Source organism: Lissotriton helveticus, chromosome 7 (assembly GCF_964261635.1).
Source record: "Lissotriton helveticus chromosome 7, aLisHel1.1, whole genome shotgun sequence".
NCBI classification, from domain to species: domain Eukaryota; kingdom Metazoa; phylum Chordata; class Amphibia; order Caudata; family Salamandridae; genus Lissotriton; species Lissotriton helveticus.
The window spans coordinates 251,103,683-251,119,149 of NC_136068.1; the positions used below are offsets into that span (position 1 = coordinate 251,103,683).

Sequence of the window (15,467 nt, forward strand, 5' to 3'; positions counted from 1 at the left end):
CAACAATTACAAACCTTAAGTACAACAGTATAATGAGCATTTATTGAAAATAATTGGTACTAAGTGAAATTTCATATTTACAGCACACAGAATTGGGTGCACTACAAATAAAACATAAGATTTAAATTAGATAATTGTGTGGAACGATTTTTAGCAAAGACTGCATAATTCAAATGCATTGTATACATTTTCACATTTTTAGTACTATACGAGAAGACTATTGCGAGTGTACACAATTACAGAATGGAGATGGTTGCAAGTATCTGATTTAGCATTTAAACAGAGAATAATGATGATCCGCCATCTTAAGTCTATATCCCTCGACACCATGCAATTAGAAAATAGATTTATAGATTTTACACTTCATATATATATATATATATATATATATATACAACAAAAATCACTGTAGTCAAAAAAGTTAGTTATATTATGATGTACTTTTCAATCTATATACTAATCTTAATTTAAAAAGCTGAAGTCAAAAAGGCGCCAAAGGTCTAAAGGGCGACATCTGATATTGACATGATCCAACAGGACCAAGTTAAGTAGCATTACCTGTATGATATCCAACATCTTCTGTGAAAGAACAAAAACAGGAATGACAAAGTTTATCCATTTCCAAACCGTTCAGAACATCTAGTTCAGAGTTCGGTAAAATATTTCTATCAAAGACAAAAAGTTCAATGATTTTGTACCATAGCCCTTTTCCTGCATAAAATATAAAGTCTATCGAAAAACAAGGTGGGACATCTGGGTAGATTTGTAATTTAACTGATTGTTGGGAGTAAATTTATGGTGTTCACTTTTTCTGCAACAGAAGTCATGATAGTAAAAACTAACACATTCATCGCAAGAGACTTTTGAACAGATCATGCATGTGTTTGAAGCGCCAACTCTGTTACAAAAGCCACAACGTACTGAGCTTCCTGCCTTCAGTTTTGTGCTGTTCTGAGAAGCCCTTTCTTGAGTTGAAGTTTGTGAGCAATATAAGGGTTTTTCACGTAAAGCAGAAGCAGGGGAAACTGTGTCGTTTTGAAGAGGCGCCTTCACCGAGAATCCACTCTGTTTTACAATGGGATAATCTGGTCTATAAATAATCATATTCTCGCAATTTTGGCAAGCTGTGGTGCTACAAGATGCACCACAATTTTGGCACTGTGCAGAAGTGGTCTCTTTGGCTAAATGTGTACGCTTCTGATAGTTTTGTGTGGTATCATTTTTTATCATCCAAACATCTGGTTTTACAGATTCGGGTCTTTTCAACGTTACCACACTTCGAGAGTCTGGATCAGTATATAAATCCAGATCATCTTGCGCAGAATAGTAAGAACTATAAGTGGTGGCGTTTGTTCGCAACACTCCATTCGGATTAGGTGATATGTGCAAAAAGTCATCGGAACACCCATGTGGAGAGCTTGACATTGTAAGAAGAGAAGGAGAGGGCCGAATTATTTCATCTTTTATGTCATCTAAGGTTGTAACAATTGGCTCTTTCCGAAGACTCAAGGATGTCATAAGGGGAGGTTTGTTTTTTCTTTCCAAGTAACTGTCGTAGGTATCAACCGATTTTGATGGCTTGGTCACTTTTGGTTTGATGTAGTCTTTGGATGCCCTTTCACTAGCAGATTTCTGAAGTATCATTCTTGCCATTGATGTGTTTAAAGTTCCTTCTGCTCTTCGCTTCATTTCATCACTGCATCCTCGAACATCTTCATTGCTCTTCTTTCGCTCGGTAATAACATCAATCTCTGAATATCCTTTATCTTTGACTTGGGCATGAATTTCAAGTAACAGCTCACATTCCACCCTTGCCAAAAAAAGTTCAAAAGAAATCCTTTTAACTTGGGTTGGGTCCACCAGTTCCTTCAGCTTGTATCCAATACCCAGTTCGTGGTCGTATCCCATATAACTTAAGATCTGTTTTATGTGCTCTTCAGGTAATTTGGACTTTACAGTATAAACAAATGGTCCAGTATATGTCTGAAATAGAAGAAAAACATTATCACAAAAACTATTAAGATGAGCAAGGTTTTCAGCAAAATATTCAAAACAGTTAAACTGTTAACACAATTTGCAATATTCAACAGTAACTGCATCCATTACACATGTTTGATCCTTACCATCTTCTACAATAACTGACCCTTCCTTTAAAGTCACAGACTTTTTTGTTGAATGGAAGGAGTCTCAAATGTATAAATCTTTATTTTCTTCAGATAACCCCAGAGATAAAACCAAAGTTGAACTACAACGGGAAAAATACTTCTGCCAATCCTTCCAAATATGCCTGTGGAACAAAATCTAGTCCAAAATCCACTCCACTTCAAGTTCAGCTAGCATTACTCAAACACTAGTTTCCTTTTCTAATAGGTTCAATTTAACCCCTTTTTTCTCTTCATAAAATGAAACTTTCTGCAAACAGTAAATGCTTTACACAAGTTTTTTGAACGTCTTATAAAGTTTATTGCTTTGGGTTACAAGTTTAGGATACCACTGTTGCTATATGCTCTGTTCAATTACCACTTGATAAAGTTTCAATTTTTCTAGGAGGATCCTCTCACATCTGGAAATGTTACCATGACAGGAAAGTCTGTGGATCTCCCTATTGCCTCATAACTAACTTCAAATTGGAAACCATAATAATAGACTTAATAGAACTTATTCATCTTCTGTACAAAATATACTTATGAGGGACTTTTGTTGTGGCCTTGACTTCCTCTTTGTCCTCGCATGTTCAAAGTCCCTCTCTTGAGAACAGGATATTTGTGCGTTTGTGTGTATGTATATATATATTCACTGAAAAAAACCATAGGTTTCAGAAATGGTATAGTTAGGAATTAGCATTTAAAAAACCTCAGAAATTCACTGAAAAAAACCAAATGTTTTAGGGGTGTTATTTCACTCGTATAAAACCATTGAAATTCCCCCGTTATAGTTAGTTGTACTAATTATAGCTCACGCACACGCAATCCACTCCTGATGAGGTCACATATTACATCATTCATGACATGGTCAGTAACATCACTGATGACATCACTGAAGACATCTCAAATGACATCAATGATGACATCATCCAGTGAATGTGGTTTGCTTCGATATTTAAATAAGTATTATATATATATATATATATATATATATATATATATATATATATATATATATATATATATATATATATATATATATATATATATATATATATATATATAGGAATCTGCCTTGAACATTGAGTGAATGTAGAAGTGTCTGAATAGAGGATTTAGTAGCAAAGTGATTGAGTATAAGTGACGCATTTAAAGTGTCTCACTAAATATATGGGATAATGATTAAACTTTGTGAATACCTGTATCACTCTATCTCTTGTTGTGTAAACTACTACATAAGTTACTTTCTAGGTATGTGAAAGTCTACATTAGTTATGAATTAGTTAAGTGAGTATTTGTAAGGGATAGTGAATGAATGTGTGTGTGGTTGGGTGGGCCGTGGTTGGGTGGGCCGTGTGTGACTGTCGAAAGATGTGTAAATAGTTGATTTAGTAGGCATATGAGATTAAGACTGTATGTGGAAACAGTTGTTTTAGTGAGTGAATCTCTTTACGGGTGTGGTGATGAGTAAGGAAAATGCTACTTACCAGTATGCATCTGTTCTTGGCATGTAGAGCTGCAGATTTGTACACTTCGCATTAGATCGCCACCTGGTGTTGGGCTCGGATGATTGCATGTAGTTGTCTTGGAAGAAGTCTTTGTAGTCACGAGATAGGGGACTCCTCCCTTGGACGACAGTGCGCATGGGCATCGGCACCATCCTTCGATTTTTTTGGCCATTATGGAGTTAGTAGAAAGAAGAAAGGATGCCCATGCGTATATATCTAATTAAGATAAAACTGGAACAGATACAGGTCCCGGGGAGGCGGGAGGGAGTGTACAAATCTGCAGCTCTACATGCCAAGAACAAATGCATACTGGTAAGTAGCATTTTTCGTTCGAGGCATATGAGCTGCAGATTGTACACTTAGCATCGATTGTGCATCAGTGTATCCCCTAGCGGTGGTCACCCGTGTCGGTTGCATTAGTTTGAAAGAGTTTTAAGGACAGCTTGGCCTACTGCAGCTTGCTGCTTTGCTTGCACATCAACACAATAGTGTTTAGTAAAATTGTTTATTGGTGCCTTGCAGATGTCTTCTAGGAGAATGTTTCCTAAGAAAGCCATGGAGACTCCTAGTTTGCGTGTGGAGTGCACTCTAGGAGGAACTGTTAATGTGCGTTTTGCTTTGTGATAGCATATTTGTATACATTTAACAATCCACCTTGCAATTCCTGATTTGGAAATGGGATTGCCTTTATGTGGTGGAGAGAAGGCTACAAATAGTTGCTTTGTTTTGCACAACGACTTGGTCCTATATATGTAATAGAGAAGAGCTCTTTTGACATCTAGTGTGTGTAAAGCTCTTTCTGCTACTGAGCCTGGGTTTTGAAAAAACACCGGTAACGCAACAGATTGGTTTAAATGAAAAGGAGTAATTACTTTAGGAAGGAATTTAGGATTAGTTCTTAGAACCACTTTGTTACGGTGTAATTGTAAGAAAGGTTCCTGTATAGTGAAAGCTTGAATCTCACTAACTCTTTGAAGAGAGGTAATAGCAACGAGGAAAGATGTTTTCCATGTGAGAAATTGTAGTTCACATTTGTGTAAAGGTTCAAAAGGGGGTCCCATGAGCCTGGTAAGAACAATGTTTAGGTTCCACACTGGAGAGGGTGGTAACCTAGGAGGAATAATTTGTTTTAGTCCTTCCGTAAAAGCCTTTATTGCTGGTACTCTAAACAACAACATATGTTGTCTGTTTTGTAGATATGCAGCAATGGCTGCAAGATGTAAACGTATAGATGAATAAGCTAGATTACATCTTTGTAAATGGAGAAGGTAACAGATAATATTTTGGATGGAATCATCTAAAGGATCAATTTGATTAATATTGCAGTAAATTGAACATCTTTTACATTTAGCAGCATAACAAGCTCTAGTAGTAGGTCTTCTGGCTTCTTTAATGATATTCATACAGTCTGGTGGCAGGTTAAGGCAACCAAACTTTAAGACTTCAGGAGCCAGAATGCCAGATTAAGTTCACTTGGATTTGGATGCCAGATGTCTCCATGGTTCTGCGTTAGCATGGATGGTGTCAGACAGTTTTTGGTGTGGAACTAGAGAGAGAGTTCCAGCAGTGTGGTGAACCACGGTTGGCGTGCCCATGTGGGAGCTACCAGGATCAATTTGAGACTGTTGTCTGAGCTTTCGTACCACTAGTAGTATTAGTGGGGTTGGCGGAAAAGCGTACCCAAATCTGCCTTACCAGTTCATCCATATCGCATTGCCCTTGGACAACGGGTGTGGAAACCTGGCTACGAAGGTTAGGCATTTCGCGTTTTCGTGTGTGGCAAACAGGTCTATGTCTGAATGACCCCACTTGTGAAAGAATGGTTGAAGAACTTGCAGATGTAATTCTCATTCATGAATCTGTTGTGTCTGTCAACTTAACAGATTGGCTATCTGATTGTGAACTCCTGGAAGGTGTTCTGCAAGCAGATATATATTTTGTGGAATGGCCCTCCTCCAAAAGTTTTGTGCGAGCTGGGACAGCTGCAGGGAATTTGTGCCTCCTTGTTTCTGTATAGTACATGGCTGTCATGTTGCCCGTCAGGATTAAGACAGCTTAATTCTGTATGTGTACTTGGAAGGACTTTAGTGCCAGGAATATCACTAGCAACTCTAGGTGGTTGATATGAAGCACCTTTTATTCAGTGGTCCATTTTCCCCAAGTTGTGTGGTGGAGCAGATGTGCTCCCCATCCTGTCAGGGATGCGTCTGTTGTCAGTACTATTTGTGGAACAGGCTCGAGGAACGGCCGCCCTCTGGACAAGTTTTTGGTGTTCCACCACTGCAGAGAGCGATGTGTGTGGCTGTCCACTAACACCAGGTCTGTCAGTTGTCCTTGTGCCTGATTCCACTGATGTACTAGACATTCCTGCAATGGGCGCATTTGCAGGCTTGCTTATGGTACAATAAAAATGCAAGATGCCATCATGCCTATTAGTTGCATGAACACTCTGGCTGGGAGAGAGTGTTGGTTTTGAAACCTTGTAACAAAGGCTTGAATGCTCTGTGTCCTGGCTGGACTGGGATAAGCTAGAGCTGTATTGTGGTTTATGGTAGCCCCTAGGTATTGATGTACATGAGAGGGCTGTAGATGTGACTTGGTGTGGTTTATTGTAAACCCCAAGTTGTGCAGTGTTTGAATTGTGTGAGATGTGTGTTGAACACACTGGTTGAATGACTTGGCCTTTATGAGCCAATCGTCCAAGTATGGGAAGACATGGATATGTTGTCTTCTGAGATGTGCTGCTACTACTGCTAGGCACTTTGTGAACACTCTTGGTGCAGTTGTGACCCCGAATGGAAGGAATTTGAATTGATAGTGCTGTCCTTATAGCACAAACCTGAGATACTTCCTGTGAGAATAATGTATGGGAATGTGTAAGTAGGCATCTTTGAGGTCTAGTGTAGTGAGGAAATCGCCTTGTTGCAATAATGGGAGCACTTGTTATAAAGTGACCATGTGAAAATGATCTGTGTATATTCAGATTGAGAGGCCTTAAATCTAAAATTGGTCTCAAGTGTCCCATCCTTTTTGGGTATTAGGAAGTAGAGTGAGTAGACCCCTGTTCCTTGATGTTGCAATGGAACTAGCTCTATTGCATCCTTTGGTAGCAATGAGAGAACCTCTTGTTGGACCAGTGTTAGATGTTCTGTGGACATTGGACACTGTCTGGGTGGTATATTTGGAGGGGTAGCTGTAAGCTCTAGGCAGTAACCATACTGGATAATCTGTCTTACCCCCGTGTCTGTTGTGATGGAATTCCAGACAGGTAGGAACTGTGTTAATCTCCCCCTACAGGAGTGGTATGCTGTTGGGGGAGCAGAAGGAAGTCACTGTTTAGTGGTAGAAGAGGATCAATTGTTGTTACCTCGACCTCTTACCTTATTGTTATTACCTCTGTGGCCCCCTCTAAAGTATCCTTTATTAAAGGATGCTTGTGTATTTGTTTTAAAGGAGGCTGAATTGTCTGCTCCAGCTTGTTTGGTGCCTCCTCTGTAGAAGGAGCGACGAAAGGAGCCTCTTTCTTGGGTGAACTGCAGAGCTCCCATAGACTTGGCTGTGTCAGTGTCTTATTTTGATTTTTTCAAGAGCTGTGTCTACTTCTGGACTAAACAATTGTTGTTGGTTGAATGGTTGATTTAAGATAGTTTGTACCTCTTGCTTAAATCCTGAAATGTGTAGCCACGTGTGACATCTAAGGAAGACACTGGTGTTTATTGCCCTGCATGCAGTGTCTGCTACATCTAGTGCACATTTAATGGAGGCATTAGATATAAGTAGGCTGTCCGGTTTTAGGTTTAAACCTATAATAACTGATAAAACCCCACTGAAAGAGAAATAGCCCTCACCAGTGAAAACATACACACTGAAAAAACACCTGCATAACTACAAATTAAATGCCATTCAAAGTAAGGAAAAAGAGAATGACAATCATTTTTTTTCTTCCTGAAGGGGCCAATACAATGTAACTGTTATACAAGCTAGCAGTAAGAAAGACTGGGCTAAAATTATTCTAATTGAGTTTTGTTGTTTAGGGATGCCACTCAAATATTGTTTTTTCTTCCTTTTTCAGTTTTGTGGTCTTTGGTCTAGAGATGCAGGGTTTAGAAGCATGTTTAGGTCTTGTTTAATTATTTTATAAACTGTAGAGAATCAGGAAATATCAAAAACATTTTATATTTTGGCTACGTTTGAATCTTTCACTGATAGGTAAAATGGCTGGTTTCATAAGAATTTTCCCTAATATATGTCATCACATTTACCCACAGAGAATGGGTATTAACCCTCAATACATCAGCCCTAGTTTCTAGAGAGTCAGTTTTGATAGTAGGTGAATTGCCAACACCTCAGGCTTCAAACATTCAAAGCAAGGTATAGTGACAAGTATATGTGAAAAGAGTGCTATCGCCAAGCATCTGGGATAGTGGTGAAAACATGACACCAGACTTTTGGAAAACAAGGAACGCAGTGTCACTTGGAAAGAAACTTTTTTGCAGAGCATTCCAAGTTCAACAAAGATTGGAGTGATATGGTTTGTATTTGCACTGATTCAGCTACGTATATGAAAAAGTTGTGTGATGACCTGTCAAAATTGATACCCGAGCTGAAGTGCTTCCCTGTAAGAGATCTTTGTCACTTGTTGGATGGTATGCTGAAAGCATCTTCACAATCTTCAGAGTAAACGAGGAATGCTATTGACTTTTCAGTCCATTCTGGTACGCTGTTATCTTATGCACAGGAACTAAAAAGCAAATATTTCTCATTTCTTACTTGGTAAGCAAAGCAATGTTGAAGATCAATTCAGGAACTTTTATTTTACAATGTATGAGAAGTGGCTTGCAATGATGCATAGAAATGTCCCTTCACCAACCATGGCATTTGAAGTCAATGAAACCTCATTGTGGTGCTCTGTACAAGTTCTAGATCTCTTCCATAAAGGGGAATTTCCTCCGTAGTTTTAAAATGCTGCTTCATTTGTGACCGCTTCAATAACTCTGAGGGCATAAGCGCCCAGCTCAACGCAAATACTGCAGAACCTGCCCTGAGAATGTCCATCTTCAAGTATACTAGTATTGGCATGGAAAGCTATGTCAGTGGCCAGAGTTTAAAAAAATTGTGTACTGGCTGTTTTGGTGTTGCCCGTCTCAAGTGTCAATGTTGAGGGCCTTTTCACAGAAGCTTACATGGGAAGCAAAGAGCGAGCGCACATGACCAAACACTCACTAAAGTAGTATTATTGTATGGTGTACCACAATAAGTTTGATTTGCAAAAATCTATTTTGACCTCATTTGCACTATACGGACACTGTCTATATACCATGCGCTATTAGTGCAGAAAGCAAGCAATAATAAAAGCAAAACATTCCATAAACACTGGAAAAACAATGTTTGTTGTTTTTAATGGCACGAATATGTGCAACCACTGATAACCACTGCTGTTTTAAGATATTGAAATCACTTGAAAACACTGAAAAAACCCCACCAGAACTTACCAAAAATAGAACCTGAAAACAGGAAAGCCTAGATATAAGCTTACCCTCTTGTATGAGGTCATCTGCTTGTGCCTTCTATTCATCAGGTAGATGTTGTAAGAGCTTCTCTAGCTGATCATAGTGAGCCCTGTCGTATCTTGCGAGGAGGGCCTGTGTGTTAGCAATGCACCATGCATTACTAGCTTGGGGAGCTATTCTTTTCCCTGAAGCATCTATGATATTTGATTCTTTATCAGGAGGTGGTGCTTCGCCTGATGTTTGTGAATTTGCTCTTTTTCTAGTTTTTGAAACTGCTAGGGAGTCTAAGGGTAGCTGTCCTTTAATGTAAGCAGGATCCCCAGGAGCTACTCTGTATTTTTCTCTATCCTTGGGTTTATGAGTCTAGCCCGTACAGGATCTTTAAACACTTCTGGTGCATGTTTAATGACTCCTTTAATAATTGGCAGTATTTGCTCAGATTTTTGGGATTGTTCAAAAGTGTCTAGTAAGAAGTCCTCTTCTGCCTCATCTGAATGCATGGGGACATTGTGATAGATGGCAAACCTATTGATTAAGTGTCCAAACCCAATGTTGTCTTCTGGAGGAGAAGGTTTAGATGGATATATATGTGGGTCAGGAATATCTGGTATATCCTGTGGGTTTGGATACTCGCAGTCTGGTGAACCTGTTGGGTAGGGAAAAGGGTCATCTGGGTCTTTCCCTCCCCCCATGCTATACTGATCATCATCAGCATCCTGAGGAGGTGTATGTTGTGGAGAATGAAGAGGAGAATTTTGAGGTGAAATGTTTAAAGGGAGAGCAGGAGAAGGAGATACAGGAGGAGAAGGGTGCATATGAGATGTGGCAGAGTCCTCCTTCTTGACCGGCACTGGAGGTGTAGGTGCTGTATCGGACTTCTTCTTCCTGTGTGGTGTGGTGTGGTGTGGTGGAAACATGTCCTGTTTCTGGGTCTATGTATATCCTCTTTTGCAAAGGATCAGGTCTAAAAAGCTCTTTTTCTTGAGAAATTGCTTTCGGTGCCAATTGTTTCGGTTCCGGGCCTGGTTTCTGCTGGTCTTTAGCCTTAGGAGTTGTTGTATAGTCCTGTGGCATACTTTTCGGCACCGAAGGTATTGTTTTCAGAGTCGAGGCCTGGTTCAAGGGCTTGGAGACATCGGAAACAGGTTTTGTGGGTTTCGGCACAGAAGATTTTGGGGTGGAAGCAGGTTTCATTGGTTTCGGTGCCATATTGTTTTTAGGAGTCGACGGTTTCTGGGTGTTTTTCGGAACCGGGACTTCTTTCGGTGCCGAGGGAGCTGGTCGTATAGGCACGTGCGGTTTGCTCGGTATGGAGCTACCGGAAGGCTTTAATATTTTCTTCGGAGCCGGGCTCGATGGCGGGGCTCTCGAAGCAATGTCTCGGTCTCGACTGGGCCCCGAAGGCAGAGTTTTGACCTTAGCCTTTGGTTTAGGTGTTGGGGCAGTCTTACTCACGCGTTGACCTGATGGTATGGAGTCATCAGAGTCGTCTGCCTCAGATACGATCTGGAGATAATCGGAATCTTCCTTGGGGACACATGGACCTTCGTCGAAGATATCCACCGGTTCCGGAGCGGATCTCTGCATGTCGCGTCGACTGGCCCTCCCATCTCGAATGGTCTTCTTGGATCGAAAGGACGAACAAGCTGTGCAGCTTGACTCGTCGTGTTCAGGTGATAAACACAGGTTACACACCTCGTGATGGTCGCTGTGTGGAAATTGTGCTCCACACCAGGGGCATTTCCTGAATGGTGTCCTTTCCATGAGGTGTAGGCCTCACCATGTGGGTAGGCCCAACGGCCGCGTTGATTACCGGAATCGAAGTGATGAGGTCGAGTCTATGTATATTGAAGTTAAAGTTTGTTTTCAGAAAGTTTTGCGCGTCAAAGTCTTTGAAAAGTAGATTTTCGAACTGGAGCGGAAAAGTTGCATCCGAACCCAGTGGCGGAAAAAACAATCTAAGGATGGAGCCGATGCCCATGCGCACTGTCGTCCAAGGGATGAGTCACCTATCTCGTGACTACAAAGACTTCTTCCAAGACGACAACAACATGCAATCATCCGAGCCCAACACCAGGTGGCGATCTAATGCTAAGTGTACACTCTGCAGCTCATATGCCTCGAACATATATTTCTCAATGATGTATGTCCAACAAACTAAAAATATAAAAGGCAGTGTATGTGACAATTGTTGTATATAAATAAGTATACAGAAGACTCAATGATTGTATGTGTGAGATATGGATAACTGTATAGTTGTGATAGTGATTTTATAACACATTAAGTATGAGTAACTATCTATATGAATAAATAAAGTGGTGTTTGTGTAAGTGAGTAGCTTAGTAAATATAAATATGATCGATTATTTGCATAAGTGAATAGGATATGTGCTGGCGTGTAATGTTGATGTAGGTGTATAAGTATATTTAATAGTGTTCTATTGATCTTTAACATGTATGAGTGAATCTATAGGTAAGTGTTTAGATGTGTGTGTAGAGTGGGTTTTAAGAAACATGTATAATATTTAAAACCATTGACCCACCAGTACTTCATATTTTATAATGAGTGTTAAAAGGTTATGCTACTGTAAGATGAGGAGTATCAGTTTGTCACATGGATGATATCAGTGATTTCATTTGAGATGTCATCAGTGATGTCACTGACCATGTCATGAATGATGTAATATGCGACATCATCAGCAGTGGATTGCATGCGCGTGAGTTATAGCTAGTACAACTAACTATAAAGGGGGAATTTCAATGGTTTTATACGAGTGAAATGTCCAACTAACCATAACACCCCTGAAACCTGTGGTTTTTTCAGTGAATATCTGAGGTTTTTTAAATGCTAATTCCCAACTAGAACATGTCTGAAACCTATGTTTTTTTCAGTGCATTTTAAAGGTTTGTAAATTACAATTTTTAAATATATTTATTCTTATATTTATTTTTTTGATACGGATTTACTTTTTTTTAAAAACTATTTATTTTTAGATAAGTTATTTTTTAAATTACATTACATTGTGTTACCCCCCTTCTTTTTATTCACTTAGCAGGTAAATAGTGTTATTATTACTTTTTCTTACTCGGGTGGATCCTGAATCCAGCACTGCTGCATCACCTCTAAACAATTGAAAGAATGCAAATTACCAAAGACGCGCGGAAGCCCAAGTCTCCCTCCCTCTCTCTTTTTTTTTTTTTTTTTTTATATCGCCTGAATGCGCGGATCATACGCGCAACCAGCGATTTTACCCAAAAAATATTTAAAAAATTGGGGCCAAGGGGGTCCTTGTGGAACCACCTGAGCAGACCTAGGGTGTGTCTACTCTTCCCCTTTTCACATTTTAAATTCACATTTCACGAGCTTCTTTAGCCTCTCTTCTTCCGAGGCATACATTGGCTGCCAACAGTTTCAGGTTTCGAATGTTGACAAGCACTTGACAGCCAATTAGCATTCAGCGCGTGATCGGAAGGCTGCGCTTATGGTACGATGACAATAAGCGGAGTATCCGTATTCAATTTGATCATGGGAATGGGGCCGCGTGGCTCCCTCCCGTGGTCAATTCCGGGCACGGAGGTCCCCACCCCCGGGGCATGGCTAATTATATATTATTATTTTATGGAGGAGGGCTGCATAGCCCCCCTACTGAAGCCACTTCAAGGCCCCGGGGACCCCATTCCCCGGGGACGGCCTTTTAAAAAAAAAATATATTATGGTTGTCACCGTTGGGGACCGTGCGAGGGTCTTCAATTCCCCCCTTGTCCCACCGGCTCCCAGCCTCCTGCGGGAGCCGGTGTTCTATCGACATCCGAAGTCCATCTGTGTATGTACCACCTAGGAGTTGCCATCCCTTTCCGCATGCACGTTTGTGGTAGCGCATCCGTGTTAATATTACATATGCGCACAATACGTCCCACCGTCTGGCTATGTACCCCTAACGTATTTCATTTTAGCTGCGCATGCTCAATTACAACATGCCCAATCACAGCTCTCACACCCAGTGACATCATGCTCAACCAATCATCCTTCTGCAAAGCATTTATAACCTGCCAACCTTCTCGAACTTTTCCTATTACGCTGTCAAAGCCATTGATAGTGTGAGCACTTTTCTTAAGAATAATTAATCTGATCTTTAAATACCGCGTCAATGCTAATTTTTGTTCGATTTGACAATGTTGTTTTTAAGCACGCTTTCCTACTTTTTTAAATTGTTAAAGTTGACTTCGTAACTTTTGTTTGAGCAAATCACTTAATTCTGCCGCCTTCAATTTTGTAAGTAGTGCGCCACGTGCTGCTTGCTCCCCATGCAGTGCACATGTAATGCTATCCATGTTTTTTAATAACGTTAAACTTGATTTCTTATCCTTTGTTCTTTGCAAATCAGTTAATCCTGCCACGTTTCTTTAATTTGCCAAGCGCCACATGGCCCTTCCCGCATCAGTGTGCAACGTACGGTTCTAGTTAATGCGATGTAGTTTTTTCTCGTGTAAGTAGTGCGTTACGTGCCCCATGCATGACAATGTTGCTTTCCTACTTTTTTTAGATCGTTAAAGTTGACTTCGTAACTTTTGTTTCTGAGCAAATCACTTAATCCTGCCGCCTTCAATTTTGTAAGTAGTCCGCCACGTGCTGCTTCCTCCACATGCAATGCACATGTAATCAATTGACCAATGTTGAATTTTAGCATGCTCTTCATGTTTTTTAATAACGTTAAACTTGATTTGCTATTCTTAGTTCTGTGCAAATCACTTAATCCTGACACGTTTCTTTAATTTGCCAAGTGGCCGTTCCCGCGGCAGTGTGCCACGTGCACTTCAACTTAATGCGATATAGTTTTTCACGTGCAAGTAGTGCGTCACGTGCCCCATGCATTGCAAAAGTAATGTTTTCAGCAATAGTGTATTTTAGCACGGTTTCCAGCTCTTATACCTCGAATATCTTACCTTGGTAGGCAATGTTTCTAGGCAAATCACTTAATCCTGCCGCCTTTAATTTTGTAGGTAGTGCGCCACGTGCTGCTTCCTCCCCATGCAGTTCACATGTAATCAATTGACCAATGTTGTATTTTAATAACCTTAAACTTGATTTGTCCCATGTTCTATCTCATTATACAGATATCTCAACCATGAGACATACTGGTCGCCACAAGCTGTTTATTCCTGCCCATGCACTATACCAGATGGTGGTCAACCACTCGACATAGCATTTGGAGAACAGTCAGTGGATCTGGTATCAGATCAAGGCCAGGAGTTTGTAAATGAAGTGAGTGACCAATCTCTGCCTCACATTTGTATAATGCAATGCGGTTTCCTATTTTGCTTGCCAAATATAACCTCCGATGATTGCTTTTCAACCCCAATCCTATTGAGAACAAATGTTTTTATGTACATTAAAATTAATCTTGGACATATGTACAACATATACATTGTTAACTTTTTTTTCAGTTTGCAGAATGTTACATAAATCAGGAGCAAATTGCAGAGGTGGAAAAAAAGTATATCCTCCTCTTCCAGCTGATTACACCAATGTCTCAAATATGGCATTTACTAATTGTCTGAACCATGAAGATTCACACATTTTTAACAGATAACGTTAAGGTAAATACTCTCAATAGGAGTAGTCGACGAAGTTAAAAAGTAACAGATCCAAGTACTTGAGGGGTTTTTGGTATCAGATAATCTCCAATTCACACTTGTATGGATGAGTCTGATACAGGGTGGATCTCTGTATAACTAATGGATGATTAGGTATTAGGGTGGCATACAAAGCTCCCAACCTTCTTACTTTTTCTCTTAAAAGGTTCCAAATTGGGGACGAATATTAGGCTGTGCAGTAGAGGTTGACTGTGTTGCTCCACTGGTACTTGGGCCTTCTCATGAAGTAGAAGGAGCCTCTCTCAATATCCTTAACTCTTCCCTTACAAAGTTGACCGGATTCTTAGTTTGCAAGTCCTTCCGCATACTTGCAGTTCCACACCAGTACTCTTTATTGGGGTCCCCTCTTGAAAGCAGTCTTGCATATCCAGCAAGTAACAAACCAAAGCGGAGTTCTAAGTTGTGAACTCTGTTGGCCACACTGTTTACACAAGGTAAGCGGAGCGGCCTAGATATTCAATACTCCAATTAAGTGCATTAGAAATAAAAGAGCTTATTTAAAAACTCCTTGCGCCACTTTTGCGTCACTTTCAACATGAGAAAAGTAGCACAAAGAGGCACAATTGTTTTGTAAATAAGGCCTAAAAAATGTTGTCCTGCATAATGACTTCATCTCTCACCTAATTCTGTCTCATCTGTGATTCATTTTAA

The 15,467-nt window shown here is 40.1% G+C and overlaps 1 protein-coding gene across 5 annotated transcripts in view; it reads right to left on the reverse strand.

Annotated features, from left to right (window-relative positions):
• Positions 1-558: 558 nt before the first annotated feature.
• Positions 559-15,467, reverse strand: part of SPATA2 (spermatogenesis associated 2) — a 91,731-nt gene continuing 76,822 nt past the window's right edge. For 4 of the 5 annotated variants that reach the window (XM_078652021.1, XM_078652025.1, XM_078652024.1 and 1 more), the window contains one exon: positions 590-1,983. In XM_078652021.1, the coding sequence (XP_078508147.1) occupies positions 730-1,983 (1,254 nt within the window). In that variant the 3' untranslated portion in view covers positions 590-729. Of the gene's footprint in view, positions 1,984-15,467 lie in introns of all 5 variants that reach the window. The other variant, XM_078652023.1, reaches the window with a different exon arrangement.